The 22778-nt window shown below is 35.3% G+C and overlaps 1 protein-coding gene across 1 annotated transcript in view; it reads right to left on the reverse strand.

Moving 5' to 3' along the window:
• The window catches only part of sspo (SCO-spondin), a 95431-nt gene that overhangs the window by 42683 nt on the left and 29970 nt on the right, over positions 1 to 22778 (reverse strand). Inside the window, 30 exon segments of the mRNA XM_016458678.1 lie at positions 107 to 156; positions 2367 to 2461; positions 2553 to 2695; positions 2774 to 2908; positions 3884 to 4054; positions 4159 to 4205; positions 4979 to 5231; positions 5320 to 5490; positions 6768 to 6950; positions 7020 to 7111; positions 7294 to 7419; positions 7517 to 7646; positions 8230 to 8352; positions 8513 to 8704; positions 9856 to 10020; positions 10115 to 10261; positions 11385 to 11540; positions 11625 to 11885; positions 13064 to 13205; positions 13322 to 13535; positions 14482 to 14602; positions 14958 to 14979; positions 15379 to 15617; positions 16576 to 16717; positions 16999 to 17126; positions 18389 to 18637; positions 19687 to 19824; positions 20655 to 20824; positions 21092 to 21242; positions 22471 to 22653. Of these exon segments, the coding sequence (XP_016314164.1) occupies positions 107 to 156; positions 2367 to 2461; positions 2553 to 2695; positions 2774 to 2908; positions 3884 to 4054; positions 4159 to 4205; positions 4979 to 5231; positions 5320 to 5490; positions 6768 to 6950; positions 7020 to 7111; positions 7294 to 7419; positions 7517 to 7646; positions 8230 to 8352; positions 8513 to 8704; positions 9856 to 10020; positions 10115 to 10261; positions 11385 to 11540; positions 11625 to 11885; positions 13064 to 13205; positions 13322 to 13535; positions 14482 to 14602; positions 14958 to 14979; positions 15379 to 15617; positions 16576 to 16717; positions 16999 to 17126; positions 18389 to 18637; positions 19687 to 19824; positions 20655 to 20824; positions 21092 to 21242; positions 22471 to 22653 (4539 nt within the window).

Here is a 22778-nt window from a genome sequence, read left to right on the forward strand (position 1 = left end):
CGACACACACACACACACACACACACACACACACACACACACACAGAGTCTCACACACACATCAGAGAGTGTGCGACAGACACAAGAGCATCTCTAAACCTCTTACCGTCACACTCCACACTAATACAGTCCACCAGCTTTCCTGATTCACACGTGCTGCAGAAAGAAAATACATAATGAATAAATAACACTGTTTTATATTTATATGTTCATATCATATGCAATCTCATTAAATACATAATTAAAAATAATTACCAATAATCATTAGTATTATTAAAATATTATTAATAATATAAAATATATATTTTATTAATATTTTAATAATTATTATTATAGAAAATTATAAAATATATTGTATTTTTAAGGCTTTTTAATAAGGTATTCTATCTATTTATAAAAAAGTTACATTAACATATATGTTATGGCGTTATTTTAATGACAAATGTCGAGAGCGCATTATTGTAGCGCGAAAGCACATTAATATAATCCGTACGCGGATTTCCTTTGCTCTCGCACAAAACCGGACGCTCGCGCTCAGATACACGCTGCTCTCGCCCACAGAGTGTGCGTGCACTTAAAAAACGTGTCTCTCCTCGCACTCAAACTGTGCACTCGCAAATCTCTCTGTGCTCATGCGCTAGATATTAATTCTTTTCGCACCTGAATTAAACGTTGTCAAAAGCTATCATTATGCACTTTTAAAAAGTATCTCAAAACAGATTTGTTCACTAAAGGCCTTTCCTTGATTTTTTATTGTTGTATTTTTGTTTTAACATAAACTGGTTATTGCACTTTGTTTTACTACTTTATCTCTTTTATGTTTGTATTTGTATTTTCTTTTCTGTGAATGCACATATGTATCTCTCTGTAAAATACTTTGTAAACACTTTTAAAAGGTGCTATATAAATAAAGCTTTAAACAATCAGACCTCCACAACTGACCGATGAAAATACTATGTGAAATCTAATTGGCTGAGAGAGAACTGAACCTGGAATTCTTTTGACAATCAGAGATGGATCTTTAATTTATTTCCAGCTGAATAATATTTAGCAATGTTAATGAAATGTGGCCTATATTAGAAATGGCTAGGAATTGGGTGCTTGGATGATTTGTACGTATAAATAACCTCTGTCCAACTGGTTGGTCTCTGAGCAATTTATCTAAAAACAACATATTATAGCCTATGGCTCTAAAGACTTTATATAAAACATCAATGTTATGTCATAATATGTCAGATACCTCAACGATGCAAGATATAACACAATAAATGTTCTGATAGAATCACTCTGTTTGGAAATGTATTGGGAGTTTTTTTTTTTAAATGCAGTGTTTGTTTTCAGTTCTGATTTATATTAGCTACACATTCAAAGGCACTGTCAAACAGTGAATATACAGTTATATGACAGTTACATGTAATTACATTGTCTGCAAATGCATTAAACCCATAGAATATAATGTAGTAATGTTATGACAAATATGGGAAATTCATTATAGTGTTATATTTGGTCTCCACATCTTAAGTATAGGGAATAGTGCATCTGACCCTTATCTAAATCTGTCCTTAATCAGAAGATAGATTTATTTATTTATTTATTTATTTCAATCCAAGTGCACAATAGGCTATATGACCACATGAACTTTAAGAATCATATAGGCCTACTTTTTTGTTTGTGTTTAGATAAATCGCTCAGAGGGGTTTGACCAAACTGTTAAACTAGGTTATTTACAAATAATCCAAGCACCCGATTCATTTCTAATATTTGATTATTATGACTGAGGAGAGACACGTTTTAAGTGCGCGCACACTCTGTGGGTGAGAGCAGCGGTTTTGTGTGAGAGCAAAGGAAATCCGCGTGCGAGCAGAGAGATTCGCACTTGCGCATTACATTATTGTGCTTTCGCGCTACAATAATGCGATCTCGACATTTGTAAATCTCAATTTCAAAAAATTGACCCTTATGACTGATTTTGTGCTCCAGGGTCACATAAGTTTTTACACATTCATATATGTACAACTGTTAAATAAAAAATAATAATTAAAAACTTTCACTAAAATATATTGACATTTTATATGTATTCTTATGTGTTACTGTTAAAAGTTATTAAAAAATAATTAATTATTAAGAAAGAATAATATTATAGGATAAAATTATATTGCTTATGTTTTCAAAGCTTTTAAGACTTTCAGTAATTTAAAAAAATATTCTACCAATTAAATATATTAACATTTTACATTTTAAAAATACTTATATATTCATATAGGCATTACTGGTAAATACATGTTAAAATTATTATTAATTTAAAAATAATAAAATATATCGCTTATGTTCTATAATCTATCTATAATTTAGTGCCATGTTGTTACCAGTTGTTGCAGTTTTTGGTGACTGTGGCTCCGGGTTTGTGCTGCTCTCCATCAACATGACAGCGACAGAGAGATAGAGACACACACTCGCCATCCTGAAACACACACACACAAACAAATGACAGATACACACTCACAGACTCTTCACAGACATAATCAGATATATACATACACACACACACACACCTGTAGGGCCGACCCATCGGGACACTGGCACCCAAGCAGACAGCTGGTGTTTCTCTGGACCTCCGTCCCCAAATCTGAGCACAGCAGCTCCTCTCTCACACATGCGACCCACTCCTGACCTTCTGTACAAGTGCTTCCATTCCCTGAGATCACACACACAGACAGAAATGATGAGGTTCCAGGACTCAGTTCACACAAACACACACGTGTGCGTCACTGACCGCAGGGCTGCAGGTTACAGGCGCTGAACTGCTGAGGCGTCCCGTGAGTCCTGACCGGACCTCTGGTTCTGCTCCTGTATCCTCCGCCGCAGGGAACCGAACACTCGGACCACGGGCTCCACGGGCCCTTCACTCCTGAACACAGAGACCACAAAGATCACATGCACAGTCACTTCACAGGGTCAGACCTCCTGGATAGAGGCTCATGATTTTCTGTTTTATAGGCCTTGAGTGGTTTGAACCATATTTTGGAATAAATCAGTGACGCCTCATAATTATTCATTAATTATTAGTATAATTATTCATTATTCACGTATTCTCCAATTGTTAGTCTCTTTGGATAAAGTAAATGTAAGGTGTGGCTTCACCCTGCAAAATTTGCGTCATTCACATTCATACAAACACAAACAGTTCTGCATTTTTATTAATGCATTAAAATACCGAATGGCACCTAGCAAACAGGCCTTCACACTTAGCTTTTCTATTTCTTTATGTATTTTTTCATTATTTTATATCTATATTTTTTATTTTATATTTATTTTAATTTAGTAACATATATACAATTTATTATTTAATTTCAATCATTTATTTTATATAGAGTATACATTTTGTTTTGGCTTTAGAAATTTTATATAGTTTTTTTTTTTTGCATTATATGCATAAATATCATGTATGTTATTGTTACATGTATGCTGCATCAAAATTGATGTGTAAATTAAAAAAAATCACAAAAAATGTGTATTTTTTTAGCACTGAGATACTATTATAGCTTTCAATAATATTTTGCATTCTTTTTCATGTTAACATTTTTAATTTGAATTTTAGTTAAAGTTTTAGTAAATTTGTTACTTTTGTCAATTTTATTTTTTTAAATATGTCCATAAAGTTTTTTTTTTTTAATATTTTTTATTTTATTTGTTGTTTTTGTTAGTTAATCAACAAAGACTAAAAGATCTGTTAGTTTTTTTTAGTTAACATTTATTGCAAATATATTTGTGTGTCTAACTGTAAATTGCTGTGTGCCATTAAAGCTTTTATGATGTTATTGACCTGCGTTGAACTCTTAATCGCAGAAAGTCTTTGTCATGTGTTGTCATGGGGTCACTGTACCGAAACAAGGTGTAATGCTGCATGTGTCCAGTCCGATGCGCTCGCCCTCACACGCACGGCCACCAAACGCCGGCGCTGGATCGGTTCCTGAACGATAGCGGCGTCTGATGCCCACGTCACATGTGCGACTGCATGCGCTCCAGGCCGTCCACTCACTCCACCCACAATCCACTGCAGAGGAGGAGAAGGAATAAAAGCAGATGGGAAAACCCTTCCCAGCCTATAGCTAGATGAAAAACAGATATGGTGCAGAGGGTGTGATGTGTGATCCTCACCAGGGCAGGGCGCTGTTCCACACTGCATCTCTCCATTGACACACGTGCTGTGAGCAAACACAAGAGACTGTCAGACGAAATCAACAGGGAAGCTGAATATACACGAAATATGTCACACGAAAAGGGATAAACTATTATCATTATCATAACTTGACAACACTGAAAAATCTCAAGGGTGGTTGACATGTTTCTGTAATATTATAGCAGTATCATGTAGTATCACACTATAATTAATTCAAGACCACTTAAAATATATGCATTTTTTTTTTAAATATATGAAATTTTTTGACTTTTAAAAATGCATTTACTATTTAAGTGAATATTTAAGCATTCAAAAATGTATTGAATTCAAAATTAGACAAATCTTGTTGAAAAAAGGGTCAAAGGTCAAAAAGTGAGTTTTTGCACAACAAGGCTGCATTTATTTGCTCAAAAATACAGTACAAATTGTGATATATTATTACAATTTAAAATAGCTGTTTTCTATGTGAATCTATGTTAAAATGTAATTTATTTCTGTGATCAAAACTGAATTTTCAGCATCATTACTCCAGTCTTCAGAGTCACATGATCTTCAGAAATCATTCTAATATGCTGATTTGCTGCTCAAGAAACATTTCTGATTATTATCAATGTTGAAAACAGTTGTGCTGCCCGATATTTTTGTGGAAACCGTGATATGTTTTATTTTTCAGGATTCACAGATGAATAGAAAGTTGCATTTATTTGAAACAGAAATCATCTGTAACATTATAAATGTCACTTTTGATCAATTAAATGCATCCTTGCTGAATAAAAATATGAATTTAAAGTAGGTTACCAGTTGTTACAGCTGTCGTCGGGCACGCTGTCTCCCTGCATGTACAGCGCCCCCTTACGGTAACACGGGCAGCGGTAGAGAGGCACACAGGTGTTATTGAACAGATAGAAACCAGGAGAGCAGTAACAGCCATCATAACACTCGGTGGCACACTCCACATCCGCCGTGGCATCCAGACACACTCGTGGACACGCGCCGCCCTGAGCCTCGCACTGAGCCTTAGACAGGAAGCTCATGCCGTCTGGACACACACCTGCAGCACACACACACACACACCAGTCAAACACGTACATCAGCAGAAGCTATGCAGAGGCTCCAGCAGGTTTAATAGCGTGATTTACCAGAGCAGGGCTGGACGTTGCAGTCTCGTGTCTGTATGTGTGGCCCGGGACAACCGAGGCCTTCGTACAGCGGCGGAGGAGAACTGCAGAAGCGCTCTCTCGTCTGAACACCAGAGTCACACTCAGACGAACACACAGACCAGCTCGACCAGGACGACCAGCCGCCGTTCACTAGTGTCACACCAGAGACAAACTATCACAGAAACTGCAGCGCTTGAGCTTGTAAAAGTATAGAGGATTTTTTTTGTTTGTTTGTTTTTTTAATGGACAAAAATAGTGAATTTTTTTTTGAAGATTAATTACATTTCGTATTTGTTTCCACTGTAATAAAGAATTAAATGATTTTCTTTTTATAAGATTTTTATTTGGTAATACTGTAGGTATTATTTATTTTGTATTATTAATTTTATCATTTTATTTTTATTAATTTTAGTTTTATAATTTCTTAATGTGAATTAGCTTTTATCTTTATGTTTTTTATACTACACAATTTTAATTTTAGTTATATTTTTAACAGTTTTTTATGTGTTGGTCATTTTTAGTTTTTAATTATTACTATTTGGGTCTAATTTATTTTTATTTTAGCTTCAGTTTTAATTCAGTTTTCATTTTAATTTAGGTTACATATTTAGCTATTTTTGTTGTGTGCTTTTGTAATTTTTATTAGTTTTTTTATACTACTATTTATATTTAATTTATTTTAATTTCAGTTTTAGTTTAGCTTTCATTTTAATTTTAGTAACATTTTTTGCAATTTTGTTGTGTGCTTTTGTCATTTTTGTTACTTATTTAAATTTTTTTTATTTGGGTTTCATTTAATTTTAAGGTCTAGTTTTAGTTCTAAAACTGTTTTGTTAATATTATTTTCAGTTTTAATTTGAGTGCTTCAATGAAAATGGCAAATGTTGCTTTGAAAACTAACTGTTAATAATTAATAATAATAATAATAACTGTTAATAATAAGCTATATATTATTAATATTTATATTTCATTTGATTGTTTATTTTATGCTTACTTAAGTTAACATATTAGAATAATGTTTAGGTAAAATTTGCCTTTACTCTGAAATTAAAAAATAGACTTTATCAACATATTTGGTCTTTTTAAAATTAATTTAGTATTTATTTATTGTTTAAATTTGAAAGAAAAAATTGTGATATTGTGAAACGTCAACTCATCAAAAGCTCTATGAATTTTACTGTACATTTCTGGCATATGGACATCAACTTGACATAGTCACCACTGATAAGCTACTACTTTAACTTAACTTTAAAATAGAAACTTACATTTTCTGTAAAGCTGCTTTGCAATGATTTGTATCGTGAAAAGTGCTATACAAATAAGCTCGAATTGAACTGAATTGTATGCATCTTTGCAACTAAGAGCAAATGAGCAAGACAAAGAAGTCTAATTTCCAATGCTATAATGAAGTGTGTTTTGAGATGTACCGGGGCAGTGGACGGTGTTGCACGGCTCGTGTTCTTCCGCCTCTCCTCCACAGGAGGCGCCGGTGAGTGTGTGATTACAGCTCCTGAAGCGCCGCCTCAGTCCCACAGCGTCCACATGATGAAAACACGTCTTACTGCACTCGGACCACAGCGTCCACTCGCTCCACGACACTCCCTCAGGACCTGCACACCTCAGAGTCATCATCTGCACTAACACTAGTGTTATACGCTAACAGTTTGATTTGAGGTTACCCTCTGAGCAGGACGAGTAGCACCGACGGGCTTCAGTAGAGTCTCCTTCACACGGCTCCACATTCACCGCTCCCACTGGACTCAGAGGAGATCTGTGGAGAAACGGCATATAGATGACTATATAAATGACTTGAATAAAATTCAACTAATTCAAAATATCAATAAAAATGTATTTTTCAATGTAATAAAACATGTTTTCCTGCTGGTTTTTACATGCATAAAAAACACTGCAGAATATAACTTTACTAAATGGTTCATGAACCAGTCAGTCCACCTGTAACGGTGCTCTATTCCTGTCCCACAGCTGCTGTCACATGACGTCCATGAAGACCAGGCCGACCAATCACAGCGAGCGACACAGCTGGATTCATCACAGGTGACACGACCTTCTTTACACACACTGTGTGATTGGATCAGACATCACGACATGCATTTATAGCATTAAACACGGCCAGATCATCAGAAGAACAGCTCAGCAATCAATTGAATCTACTGACCATGTGCTGCAGCTGCCGTTACTGACTTCTTGACCAGGCCGGATGACCGAACCTTCCCATAAACACTCACATTCACTGGCATTGACACAACGGCCCTCTTGCAGGAAGAGCCCATGAGGACAGCGACATCCTAACCAACAAAAGATCAAACATATATACATAAATCATTATGATCACTTCTCTTTTGGCCTTTCTCTTTGTAATAATGATTTATTATTTTTAAAATACAAAATTAAAATGGCTAATTAAATATTATTAAAATAAGAAATTATTTTTCGTTATTAAAATAATATATTGAAATTATTTAATAAATTTTAAATAACAAAGTATTATTAATATTACATTTAATTATTTATTTGTATTAAAATAATACATTTAATATAATAAATTGCAATAATTATTAATAATAATCATTTCCTTTTCAAATTACTATATTTCTATACTCTACAATATATATGTATTATTATCAGTATAATAATTATTAATAATTAATATTATTAAAATAAAACAATAAAAATAAAATGTAAAAAATAAAATAAAAAATATATATTTATTTAGTTTATAAATATACTAGGTCTGCATATATGTATTGATCATTTACATCAATATATAACTCATTTGAGATACAATACTAGAGGACAATACATAAAAAACTGATTAATTGTAATAAATTATTTTCATATTAACAGCCTTAAAAGGAGGTGAGGTTGTACCTGTAGTGCAGTTTAAGGTGCAGTTCCTCTCAGAATGAAGGTCAGAACAGGTCACGGGACACGGCTCGATTTTTCCAGCCAAACAATCCGACTCCTCCACCAGGATCATTCCTCCAGTGCAGCCTGCAGCAAACAACCTCATTCAACAAGAGCATACAATAAACTACAAATAATAGTCTACATTTCAGAATAACAGAATTTCTGTTGCACTATAGCAAAATATAACTGCACGCAACAGTCATGCATGCTTTTTAAACCACCGTGCAGCATGTGCAGCGCTCACCGCTCTGTGTGTCTGTGTTCGGGCCGCAGGTCTGCATGTTACACGTGTGTGTTTGTCTGCTCATCCCCTCACAGTCTCTCCCACCGTTTTTGGGCGGAGGGTTCGAGCAGGTCCTGTTCCTCACCATCAGTCCTCCACCACACGGGACGTCACAACCGGACCACTGCGTCCACTCCGACCACTGACCGTCCACTGAGAATTCATAAGAGAAAACAATGAGCCTCGAATCCGTGCGTTACAGTGATTTTACTGCGATTAAGGGAGGTTTTTAGAGATATGAGCACATTCAGCTCAGTTTGGACCCAGAAGAGGTACTTTAAAAAAAATCCAATTTGATAAAATGAAAACAAAAATGGGTTAAGACTGTCAAAATGCACATCTTTTTTTTTTTTAAGAAATAATAATAAAAATAATAAATAAATTTAATAATGAAATAATCTATTAAATATTATTAAAATATTTAAAATTATTTCCTTTTCAAATGACTATAATTTAACATGTATATTATTATTAATATTACTAGAACTTTTATTTATTGTTATTAAATACCTGGAAAAGGTATGTATAACATATAATAATAATATATTATTATAATATATGTAGCCTCTTTCCCATATTTCTCACACACTTTTAGAACTGAATTTTAGTGATACGCATGAATATACACACACACAAAACACATAACGAATATAAGTGACATAACAAATAAACTATTTAAAAAACGTACAATAAAAAATATTTTTAAAAATTAAAGTCCACATTTCACTTTGCATATTGATGATCCCGCATGAAAAAAATAATCATCTTTTTCATCTGGAAGCCATGGCTTTTTCAAGTCAAATGAATATATTTTGTTTAAAAAAATTCCATGGTAACATTTATGTTGTTTTGTAAAAAAAAATTGTGCATATATGTTTCATAAATGATGACTGTTTTTCAGTTACGAGTTCAAAGGAGTTTAATTCAATTCAATTCATTTCAATAATTAATTATGCTAACTATGGCAATTCTCAGATTATTTGTTTTTATAAACTTCATATAATGATATATTCAAATATACATTTCTCATGCATATATACAATATTTTTTTCTTGCATTGCTATAGTTCATGTATAACTTGCAATTCCAAAAATGTCTTACTTTTATTATTAATAGAAAACCGGGTAACTGTAGTAATAACACAATAACATTCAGAACTTTGAAATGTTTGCAAATTCACTCACTGATGAGAAAATCTGGTTTCAGTTGAAAAGTCTGACTGTTCTATAATATTATGTTGAATGCAAAAACAGTATGCAGGTTTTGAATGCATTATGAGTGTTAATACAGAAACATGTTTGTACCAGGACAGGCCTGCAGGAAACATGCGCGGCTGTCGAACTGAGCGCCGCCGCAGGATCCGCCCGACCGGGCGTCTCTCAGGATGTTCCTCTGGCGGAAAAGCGACCCCAGACCACACGACACGCTGCACTGACTCCAGGACGTCCAGGGAGACAGAATACAGTCGACTGCAGGACACAAACAGACCTCTCAATCCCACAATGCACCTGACCTGAGATCAGCTCACACATAAACATCTGAGACGTGTGTTTCTGGACTCACAGCAGTCGCTCTCGTCCGAGCCGTCAGCACAGTCTCTGCGCAGGTCACATCTCTTCTCCAAACTCACACACTCGCCGCTCCAGCAGCTGAACTGTTTGGAGGAGCAGAGTTTGGGCAGCAGGGGGCGCTGAGAGGGTGTGACGGACCCTGAGGACAGAGATTACTGTTATTCATGTTTCTGTGATTGAGACTATTATAAGAAGAATATTTATTAGAGAATATTATAAATGGTCAATGAATGGTTTTAATATGTGTTAGGAGAGTCAACACTATTAAAAATAACACATGTATTCATTTAGTAGATGCATTTTCAGCTTGGTCTTTACTGGTTCATTAAAAAAAAAATAATAATAAAAATAAATAAATAAATAAAATAAAATAAAAGTGCATTACAAAAAGTGTTGCGAGTAAAATGTGTAAAATGTGAAAAACAATTCAAATGAAACAATACATGATAAATAAAGCAAATATTTGCTTTTAATTCTAAAACCTTTTAAAAATCAGTTTAAGGTTCGTATAACTATATAAACAAATCAGATAGTTTATAAAAACATTTTTAACAACGTACTGAATCACCTGAATAATTGTAACAGTGTTGAAAAATAATTAAAAATAATTTTCAGTAAATGAAATTAAACTGAAATATAAATACTAAATGAAAAACTTGGCAAAGAACTGAAATAAGTTTATGGTGGAGTACTAAATTTGAAAATAAAAATTAATGAAAAATATTAAAAATTATGAACTATTAAAATAACCCCAAAATTCATAAAAATTACAAATGCACATAACAAAATTACTAAAACAAAACTAGAATGAAAACTGAAAATATAAAAATAAAAGCTAATTCAAAATATTAATAAATATTATAAAAGTGCATAAATAACACTAAAATAATGTGTCACATTTGTATATTAAGTGAAATGCTGTTGTTTGTTGTTGATGCTTGACTTTGTATGTAGAAATCAGGATGTTTTATTTCTGCATATGTGGTATAAATGCATCTAATGCTGTTACCTTAATTGACATCCTCACTGTTTTTGTGCAAGATAAATAATATCCTGCATACGGAAATAAATTATATCACAGTTCTGACAGCTCATTATTTAAAAAGATAAAGCTCTTAAATAACTTCAAGATAATTAGCTAGTACTTTTTCAGAAGGGCAACTTGACTGTAATTTAACTACTCCAGTTATGATTAGCAGCTTCTATGCAGCTTCCTCAACACTGATGGCATGTAATTAGCAAAATAAATGTTTTATTTTTACCACAGCGATCTTCATCGGATCCGTCGGGACAGTCCTCCCGGCCGTCACACACAAGAGCAGCTTCCACACAACCAAACGTCCTGCAGGCGAACTGTCCTTCCACACACACAACTCTGGGTAAACCATCATCAGGGGGTGTAGATGTATCCCAGAATCCTTTAGAAATGGATCACAGTATTTTGAAAGCATTTACTATTGTTATACACCAGCACCTGCTGTGTCAAACACACAAACACACACCTGTCGTGTTGAAGAAGGGTGTAGGCGTCAGAACATGAATGCCCGGTTCTCCGGTCGGACCGACAGCAGGTGGCGCTGTTGTGATGTGGGTCGGTGGAGCCACTCCTGGGCTGCCGTCCTGTGGACTCGTGGTGTGAAGTCCGGGACGTCCAGAGGTGTAGTTATAGTGACCAGGATGTCCTGTTGGGCCGGTGTGGGTCTGTAATCCTGGAACACCAGGTGGCGCTGTGGTCACTTCATTCCTGGGTGTGACCAACTCATCTGAACAGAACAATGAAAATAATAACTCTGTTAGTTGCAACCAATTTTTTTTCTTCTGAGGTTGATATAATAGATAATATTACATATATTACACATTGCATCATATAATGCTTAAAGAAAATGCTAAAAAAGGCTATTTTCTAGGACCATTAACATTAAAATGTATTAATTACAGTTTGTTTTCAACTGTTTACACACATTTTCAAAACTTTGCTTTTTTTTTTAAACTTTACACACAAATCCAAGAATTGCACACATTAATCAGTGTATGGTTTCGCAGATTTGGTGTGTGGTTCTGGTGTTTGAGTGTCAGGTTTCAGAAATTGTGTGACAAGTAAAGATTTTGTGTGTAAGCAGTTGAAAAAAACTGTAATAAATTATATTTCATGCATAGATCATAGAATTAATTAACATTTGCTATTTTTATTTAAAATATATAAAAATAATTATATTATTTAAAAATATAATTAAAAATTGCATTAAAGTCATGGGAATTTTTTGTTTGTATGTTTTGTTTTTTATTATGGCATAATAATAATAAAAAAAGTTTTTATGGCATTTTGGATTATGGCAAAGTTATTATCGGTAACTAAAACTAACACCATAAACACCAATGTTTGTTACATGATAAATGTTCTATAACTGAAATAAAGTATTTTTAAAAATTAAAATTATTTTATTTTCACCTAGTTGCCAAAGCAACATTTCTCATTTTCGTTTAGTTTAACTTGAAGTACCAAAATAAATAAAATTTAAATTGGAACAAAAAATTATAATTTAGAGAGAGAGTGAGAGAAAGAGAGAGAGAGGTATGGATATTTAAAAAATAGTAAAAACGACAAAAACATAACAAAATAACTAAAATTGTAACTAAAATAAAAAAATAAAATAAAATAAAAAAAAATAATCATAAAAACTATAATAGTATACCAGTAATACTAAAATAACATTGCATTATGGAAATGTTTGGGATTTTAATGTGTTTAATTGTCATGATAATGTCAATGTAACAATGTAAAAAAAAAAAAAAAAGTAATTGTCATTAAAATATGATTCACCGTTTTTAAGTAAAATCCATTTTTTCTGTTGTTTTTAATGTGGTATAAATTATGACCTGGTCACTTGATTCACCCAGGTAATGAAAACTAAAAAGAAACCCCAGCAGGCAGCAGTTGTACCTCCTCTACAGCCCAGCACCTCCACACGGAGATAGAAAGTGTGGCGAAACTCTACAGGAATGATCCGGAGAAACCGAGCTCGGACCAATCTGTCCAACCAGCGTGTGACGGGCGTCCGGCTGACCATCCTCACCTCAAATATCTGACACGGACACAACAACACACTTCATTTACACATCCATTTCATTCCTAAATCAGCTAACTTTCATTTTAACCAGCACAGCTCAATCCTAATGGCAAATTCATGGGTTTGATTACCTTCGGAGGAGAGCCTCTGTCTCCAGTCTCAGTGAAGTTGATGAAGTGGTTCTCCACCAAAGCGAAGGCTAGTCTGTATTTGCTCAGGTATCCCCACATGCGTTCACTGCCCTGTGTCACCACACCAGAAATCCACGTGGGCTCCAGGAAATCCACCTGGAAGTACGGATGAGGGTCTCCAGGTAACGGACTCCATCCGGGCTCCATCACCATCCTGAGAAGCACCGAAACAAACAAATATGACCTTGGAGCACAAAACCAGTCATAAGGGTCAATTTTTCCGAAATTGGGATTTATACATCAGCTGAAAGCTGAATAAATCAGCTTTCCATTGATGTATGGTTTGTTAGGATAGGACAATATTTGGCCGAGATACAACTATTTGAAAATCTGGAATCTGAGGGTGCAAAAAAATCAAAATATTGAGAAAATCATCTTTAAAGCTGTCCAAATGAAGTTCTTAGCAATGCATATTACTAATCAAAAATTAAGTTTTGATATATTTACGGTCGGAAATTTACAAAATATCTTCATGGAACATGATCTTTACTTAATATCCTAAAGATTTTTGGCATAAAAGAAAAATGTATAATTTTGACCCATACAATGTATTTTTGGCTATTGCTACAAATATACCCCAGCGACTTAAGACTGCTTTTGTGCTCCAGGGTCACATTTGTCATCAAAGGCATCATGTTTAAGGGTTCAGGGTTAAGTCGTGGCCTAATGGTTAGAGAGTCGGACTCGTAATCCAAAGGTTGCGGGTTCGAGTCTCGTACCGGCAGGGATTGTAGGTGGGGGGAGTGAATGTACAGCGCTCTCTTCCACCTTCAATACCACGACTGAGGTGCCCTTGAGCAAGGCACCGAACCCCCAACTGCTCCCCGGGCGCCGCAGCAAAAATGGCTGCCCACTGCTCCGGGTGTGTGTTCACGGTGTGTGTGTGTTCACTGCTGTGTGTGTGCACTTTGGATGGGATAAATGCAGAGCACTAATTCCGAGTATGGGTCACCATGCTTGGCCACATGTCACTTCACTTCACTTATGTTACATGTTGTGGTTGATCTTGTTTATTCTATTTGCAAGATGAGATGATAGTCATATTTTCTTCATCTGTGCATTCATACGTTTATAACCTTAATTCATCATAAAACGCTCACACATTGGGTACGACGTTGAGCCGGCCAGCGTCTGCAGGATTATTCTCTCTGTATGAGGACGAGGTCAGCTGACCATAATGGATATGCCCATCCTCCAATCCCAGAGCAGAAGAACAGACACCTGATGCGTGACAGACAGGTGAGAGTCAGGTAAGGTTATTACAGTTAACTAATAGCATAAAAAACTTTTTTGTTACTTGAAAAAATGTTAACTGAAAAAAAAACCAAAAACAACATTTTATTTCAGCTAATGGTCAAGGCAAGATTTCTCATTTAGTTCTCATTTAGTTTAACTTGATGTACTAAAATAACTAAAAATAAAATATAAATGAATAAAAATGTATAGACTTTTTTTTTAATGATAACACACAAGAACATTTTTAAAACTTTAACTAAAATTTAACTGAAAAGAGAGAAAAAAAATCTAATTCAGAATATTAACAAAAACTATAATAATATATCATATGAGTTCCTACCTTTCTGACCAGGTCCTCCTTCCTAGGAAATGCAAAGAAAAAAATAGTTAAGCAATTTAAAATTTAATTCCAGGATTAATTACAATTACTGTGTATCTGATATACAACTAATAAACATTAATAACAAAAACACATTTCAATAAAACACAACTATAACCAATCTTCCGGACAGCAGAGTCACAATAGTACTACTTAAGCTCTAGCAACACCATTTGTGGCATATTATATGAAAGAAAATGTGGCATATTTAATAAATGTAATATTAAATATTTTGCATTATGACAGAGTTTGTTTAGCTTTACAAATTTTAATATTATAATTATTTTTTAAGTGATATGGCTATACTTTGGGGTTGGGCATGTCATTGTCAGATTTGCTTTAACTGTGATTCTAGTTAACATGTTAATAGGTTAAGTCTCACAGTGGTGGTCAGGGCACTCTGAGTGGTCACGGGTTTCTTGCTGGGCGTCCGGAGAGGGGCGGCGGTGGGGGTGACGTGGGTAATATTTGTGTGTGTGCAGTCTCTCTCATCCGCTCCATCAGGACAGTGAGGAACTCCATCACAGCGGCGCTGCGCCTCAATGCAGCCTCCTGGAGGAGGACAGGAGAACTGACCCGACGGGCAGACCGCCGGCCTTCTGGTAGGAGCGGGACGAGTTCCTGAACATAAAAGAAATATTTCATTTATAACTAAATAAAGTGTTCAGCAAGAAAAAAAAGCACGGAATAACTGAAGCCTATTTTTAGGATGAATAAGAGTTTTGCACTGTGACATTATTTATATTTTTTCCCTTCAAGTTCCAATAAATTTTTGTAATTCTCATTATTTTTAATGACGATTTTCATTTTAAATAATTGCATTAGTGACATGCAGTATTTGTTGTTATTTCTTATTTAAATCTGTAAAAATCTGATGCAATTTCTTTTTGTTTTGGTTCTGGGGTTAAATGTATTATAATAATTAATTATATATTTTCAAGATTTATAAAACACTAAATCAAGGCCTTTTTTTTTATCCCCTTTTTGTCCAGCAGATTAAGTCTGGGTCTATGCCCACCTCTGTTATTTTATAATATCATTAATATAACATTATAATATTTATTAATATTTTTAATTAGTTTTTTTTATTTCAATTAAAGTTTTAGTAATTTTGTTGTTTTGTCATTTTTTTAATGGTTTTTGTCAAAAATAGTCTATTTATTTTTATTTTCCGTTTCATTTTTAGGAATTATATTTTATTTTATTACACCAACTAAAGTAAATAAAAATGGCAACTAAAAGAAATGAAGCTATTATTTTATTCAAATTATCATAGATTTTTAAGAATATTTTTGTTGTAGTTAATGATAGTAACACTGGTACCCACCGCAGTTGAGCTCATCTGTCCCGTCGCCACAGTCGTTGATCCCGTCACACAGCGCCCCCTGTGGACCAGCAGGAACACAGCGGCCGTTACCGCAGAGGAACTCGCTTTCTCTACAGGGACGTAGCGGCGGGATGGGAGTTGACCACTCATGCTCTGATGGGAATGAGAGTCAGAGAATTTTAGATGGACATTAGGGCTATTCACTTGCTGTTCTGACACCTACAATGCAATGGAGAGGGAAACTAAAGATACCATCATCACAGCCCATGACTTCGACTCTCAGATAGATTCCATTCTGAAAATCATGAGGCAGAATTCGTACAAAGCGAGCCGACACCATCCGGTCCAGACGGGCCAAAGCTATGCCACGGTCATCACGGTTTCCCTGAAACACCTGGAAAAGACGTTCAGAAAACAAAATATAAATACTTATTTCTTAAAGGTGCAGTATATAATATTGACAACTAGTGGTTGAAATGGGTACTGCAGTACAAATTCAAAATGCTTTAATACAAAATTACACAAAATATTTTTTCCATCTTTGAGAAGGCAGCCTCAGCCAACAGAAAAAAAATCAATGTTTCTATTTTGCTGCATGTAGTGTTTAAGTGGGACATGAATTGAAGTGTTAGATGAGATTTTGTCTGTTGTTGATGTTGGGTGATTGTGTGTCACCTTAGCTTTGGGTCTGGCGTCTGTGATCAGCTCTTTATAAGTGAACCACTGACGTCCGTCGCTGCTGAACTGCAGATAGAAGCTGGAAACAAACGTGTCAAACACGCCGCCACCCTGCATCAACACGCCTGCAACACCACAAACAAACAACACATTACATTTATTTAGCTTTATTATGAAAAGCAAAGTGTCACTGTTATGGTCTTGCATTACCCATATTTCAGCACCAGAAAAACACAGACAAAGCAACCACTGAGAACAACCTAGCAACTGCCAAGCAACACCCTAGCAACCACCCAGAGAACTCTACAAAATGCCTAGCAACACCCTAGCAACCACACAGCAATGCCCTAGTAACTACCCATAAAACCCTATCAACTGCCTAGCAATGCCCTAGCAACCATCCAGAATTCCCTAGAAGCTGCCAAGCAACCACACAGCAACGCCCTAGCAACCACCCTGATAATCCTAGCAAACCGACTGACATTTCCCTTGTAATTAGCCAGCATAACCTAGAAATCACACAGCAAAGCCCCAGTAACCACCCAGAACACCCTAGAAACTGTCTAGTAACCACATAGCAACACCCTAGCAACTCCCAAGCAACTCCCTAGTAACTGCCTAGCAACCTCCAAGTAACAACATAGCAAAACCATTGCAACCACCCTGAACACTCTAGCAACTGCCTAGTAACCACATAGAAACACCGAAGCAACCACCCTGAACACCCAAGCAACCACCTAGTAACCACATAGAAACACCCTAGCAACCACCTAGTAACACCACAGCAACACCCTAGCAACCACACAGCAATGTCCTAGCAATCACCCAAAACACCCAAGCAACTTCCTAGTAACTGCCTAGCAACCTCCTAGTAACCACATAGCAAAACCCTAGCAACCACCTTGAACACCCTAGCAACCGCCTAGTAACCACAAAGCAACACCCTAGCAACTGCCTAGTAACCACAAAGCAACACCCTAGCAACCACCCTGAACACCCTACTTTAGCAACCTCCAAGTAACCAAATAGCAACACCCTAGCAACCACCCTGAACACCCTAGCAACCGCCTAGTAACCACATAGCAATACCCTAGCAACCACCCTGAACACTCTAGCAGAAGCCTAGCGCTGACTGTTGCCACAGCAAGCACCACCCACAATTTCTTCAGAAAATGTACTCATTGTTATTATTATTAACAGTTTTTGCAGACTATAACTTGTAAATGCATTGGACATTTAAATAATGTTATGTCACTAAAGTACAGTAAAATGAAAATCGATGTGAACTATATCATTTTCAAAAATCATCAACATTCTAACGGACCTCAGCTTCAGTGAACAGCAGACTCTTTGACTATATGTTCTTAAATGAGCTGTTGTTTGTGACCTGTGATGTTGTAGTGTCTGAGCAGGTCTATCTGGAGGTACGGCCAGCGTGACAAGTGTCTGTGCTCCTCAGGGGTCCCGGCCGGGAGCTCTCTGTACTCCTCTGGCTCCGGGCTCCAGCCCTGCAGGTCACTGTGGGGGTCCCGAGCGTGCAGACGTCCCGCTGACGGAGGGTGACCGGGCTGATGGGATGAGGCGCTGAAGCTGCTGGCGGGGAGCGAGAGAACGCCCAGAGCGGACCAACACTCATCTATAAAACAACACACAGAATACAGTATGTGAAAATAGAGAGCTAGAAATGACTCAGACGCATCAAAGACTAAATCAATAAATAAACACTAAATAAATAAATATAATAAAACATCTTTATATTATACAATATACATGAATAATACTTCACATAATTAGTACTGCATTTAAAGAGTTTTCATAATAAAAATGTATATTTGCAAGTGATTTATAGTAGTTTTCTTGACCATGTGCATTAAAAATGACACAGTTCTGCTCAAAAGTTTATAGAATTACCCTTGCAGAATCTCTGAAAATGATAATTATTTTAACAAAATTAGAGGAATCATAACCATTGCATTTTTTTTTTTTATTTAATGCCGTTCTGGATAAGCTGTTTCACATAACAGATATTTACATATACTGTAGTTCATGCGGCAAATTAATAGCTGAATTTATAAAAAATATCTGTTCAAAAGTTTATTTATCTTTGATTCTTAATACTGTGTCTTTACATTAGAATGATTCACGACTATTTTTCTGTTTTGTGATGGTTGTTCATGAGTCTAAAGAAGCCTGTTTCTGCCACTGAATAAAAAATTAAAAAGATAATTACGACGACTTCTATCACAATTCTGACCTTTTTTTCTAAGAACTGTGTGATATAAACTTGCAATTCTGACTTTTTTCTCAAGCTATAAAGTCGGAATTGTGAAAAAGAACTGGACTTTATAACTCACAATTGTGGGTTTATATCTCACAATTCTGAGAAATTCTGAGAAAAGAAGTCAGAATTGTGAGATATACACTTGCACCTGTGAGAAAAAAAAAATTAAGAATTGATTTCCTCTTTTTGTGTAATTTAGATGGAAAATGTTTGCCTTTTTATAGTACGAGTCACTTATCAAAAGTTGCTAAACGTTGTCAAATAAATGTTTTAAATAGCTAAATTTGTTGCTTGGTGCTTTTGGAAGAAAAAGCTGCTAGGGTAGTCTGAAAAGTTGCTAAATGTAGCAACAAAATTGCTAAGTTGGCAACACTGGTACTGATGTGTGTTTGAATGAAACGGACCTGCAGGTGGCAGAGGGTACGTCGGGACGGTCGGAGGGCCCTCTGGTGGTGTGGAGGGTCCAAGTGTTATTGGCAGGATCATAGGTGTAGTTGTCATGATAGTGCTGCCATTACCTGACAACACAACACAACAGACTTCTGCATGAACAACAGCGCATTCTGACTGCATGATCAATCTAGTGTTATTATGAATACAAAAAACACAAGTATAAAATAATAACTATGACAAATATGTCAAACCTTTTTCTTCACAATAGCAACACTTGTCTCCTTCCCCTGGAATCAGAATATGACCCTGAAACGGAGAAAAAAATGTTACCCAGTTAAACCTGAACATGCAATATCGGTCACAGTTTATAATGAGGTCCCATTAGTTAATGTTAGTTATAGCATTAACAAAGCTCAATCTATTTGTTATAGTCTTTATTAATCTTTGTAAGTTAATAAAAATACAACTATAATTTCCCTTTAGCTCAGGTCCATTAAATAATATTAAAAGACACAACTTTTATAAAACATTTATAAAAAAACAGCCTGTTTCAGAGTAATAAACAGAAAAATAACAATATTGACATTGAAAAATTCATTAATTATGAAACAAATACAATTTCAGGAATGAGGCAATAATTTAACGATCAAGAAATTAATATTTAAATAATAATTAAATTTAAATAACAGTTTCATGTTCATGGTTCTCTGATGACAGTTAATGTTCAAATTATATGCAGGTAAACAAATAAATTGTTTAATATTTTTAATTTATTTAATTTTACATTTCTACAATTGAATTAACTATTAGCTTTTCATCAACTCACAAACTTCCTGCAGATTCAGGAGAGTTTTGTTTTATTCTCATCTGACAGGGTCAGTTCAGTTAAATCAATAATATTACTGAATATTAAGTGTCTTTTAACACATACACACACACACATTCACATTCACACACACACTCACACACACACACACACACACACACACCTGTGGGCATCCAGTGGCAGTGTAAGGACAGTACGGGACGCACTGCACCGTGAGGTTAGGCCAACACTGGCACATCTGACACTGACCGCCTTTCCAGCGCTCTCCCACCACATGTGTGTGTCCATGATATTCACACTCACTGCACGGCTCCGTCTGACAGCTGAGAACAAACAAACCGCATGAAAAATATCAAAAACATCCGCTAAAGCACTGCACTAGAAATGCCAGGGTCATGGGTTCGATTTCCAGGGAAAGCTTGTATTAATCAAATGTATAATGCATTTATGCAATGCATGTAGTTTTTGGACACAAGCATCTGCTGAATGCATTAATGTGACTAATCAAAACATCTGCTAAAGCAAAAGGGCAGATGTGTGTTTTACATTTCCCAGATCTTCAGGATGCTTTGCAACATATTAATACTAACCGTCGTGCTTTCCGGTAAATTCCTCGGCACTGTCGGCCGTTTCCGTGTTTTAAGGGGTTATTCGGGCTGCGGAAAGACCACTGGACACTCTGAACACCACAGGGACCCAAACACTCGCCCCACTGAGACCAGGACGACCAGCCACAGTGAACTGATGAAAACACACATGTGCAGTGATTAAAAACCTTGCAGGACACACTTTAACAAGAAACAGAAAGAAAATCATAACATTTAAGCAATAGCAAGTACCAAATCATGGCTTTGCTGGTTTGTGATGTAAACTAAAGTTTACTGGCTATTTAAAAAAAAAAAAAAGGCTTCTATGTGTCTCATCCCAATTTTCTGTTTCAACAGGAAAACAACAGAACAGAATTAGTTAAATAAGGGTTTTCTAAAATGGGGTTCGCAAGAAATCTGTAAGGAGTTTGTGAGTTCATGAAAAGCTAATAATTCATTAAACTGTAAAAAAAAAAATCAATTTAAATAAAACTCTTAATAAAAAATACATAACATTTTATTTGTTTACCAGCATGTAATTTGAACATTAACCAACATCAGAGAACCGTGAACATGCAAAATTGTTGTTAAATTATTTCAATATTAATTTCTTGATCATAAATAAAATAATTTTTCTAAATCATAAATAAAATGAATATTTCGTTTTTTAATTGACATGACTTAATAATAATGAAGCATATTTACAGTAAAATATTCATTTTTAAAACAACTTAAAAGAAATTAAAATCAGCATAAATTAAATTTTTTTTACATAAATATCACCATCAATTAAAAACAATTTAAATTAAAATCACCATCAATTAAAAACAATTTAACAATTATTAGCATAATGTATACATAGGAATTACAATAAAAAAATTAGTGATTTTTTGCACAGGGCATATGGGTTGATGAAATTTTTTTTTATTGAAATAATACAAAATTAAAATTCATTACTTTAATATAAAATACACTGAAATAAAACACTTTCAACCAATCAAATAAAACACTAAAAATTATGAAGTATTTTATACCTGCATGTCATGCGACCATTAACTGACATCAGAGAAGCATGAACGTGAATGTTTTATTAAATGAGTGTGTGTGAATGTGTGTGTGATTGCGTGTGTGTGTTCTTGTTTATCCTACATTGCGGGAACCAAAGGATAGTAAAACTTGAAATTTTTGACATTGTGGGGAAAAAATGATTGAAAATACTAAATGATGTATATCTGAAAGTGTAACAAGGCAAACAGGTTTTCTGTAAAGGGTAGGTTTAGACGATATTGTTTGCTCAGTATAAATAATAGACATCTATGGAAAGTCCCCACAATTCACAGAAACCTAACATAGTGTGTGTTTATTTGAGTGTGTGTGTTTACCTGAGCACTCTGGGTTGGTGTGACAGCGCTGGGCTCGTCCTCGCTCACACACACAGACGTCACAGCCCACTTTGACCTGCTGACCGGGCCAGTATCGAACCCCAGACACCTCACACACACACTCCTCCGGCCGAACACACTGCTGCTCGTGATTCATGACCGTCCCATCAGGACACCAGCAGCCTGATGGGAACAACAGAACCAATGAGGAAACAGGCAACCACGAATATACAGTACAGTAAAACAATCTTTATATTACCACAGCATTGGCATTTATGAATGGCCATCAGTGACATTAAAGAAGCTGT

Source organism: Sinocyclocheilus anshuiensis, unplaced genomic scaffold, assembly GCF_001515605.1.
Source record: "Sinocyclocheilus anshuiensis isolate Anshui unplaced genomic scaffold, SAMN03320099.WGS_v1.1 scaffold415, whole genome shotgun sequence".
Lineage (NCBI taxonomy): Eukaryota > Metazoa > Chordata > Actinopteri > Cypriniformes > Cyprinidae > Sinocyclocheilus > Sinocyclocheilus anshuiensis.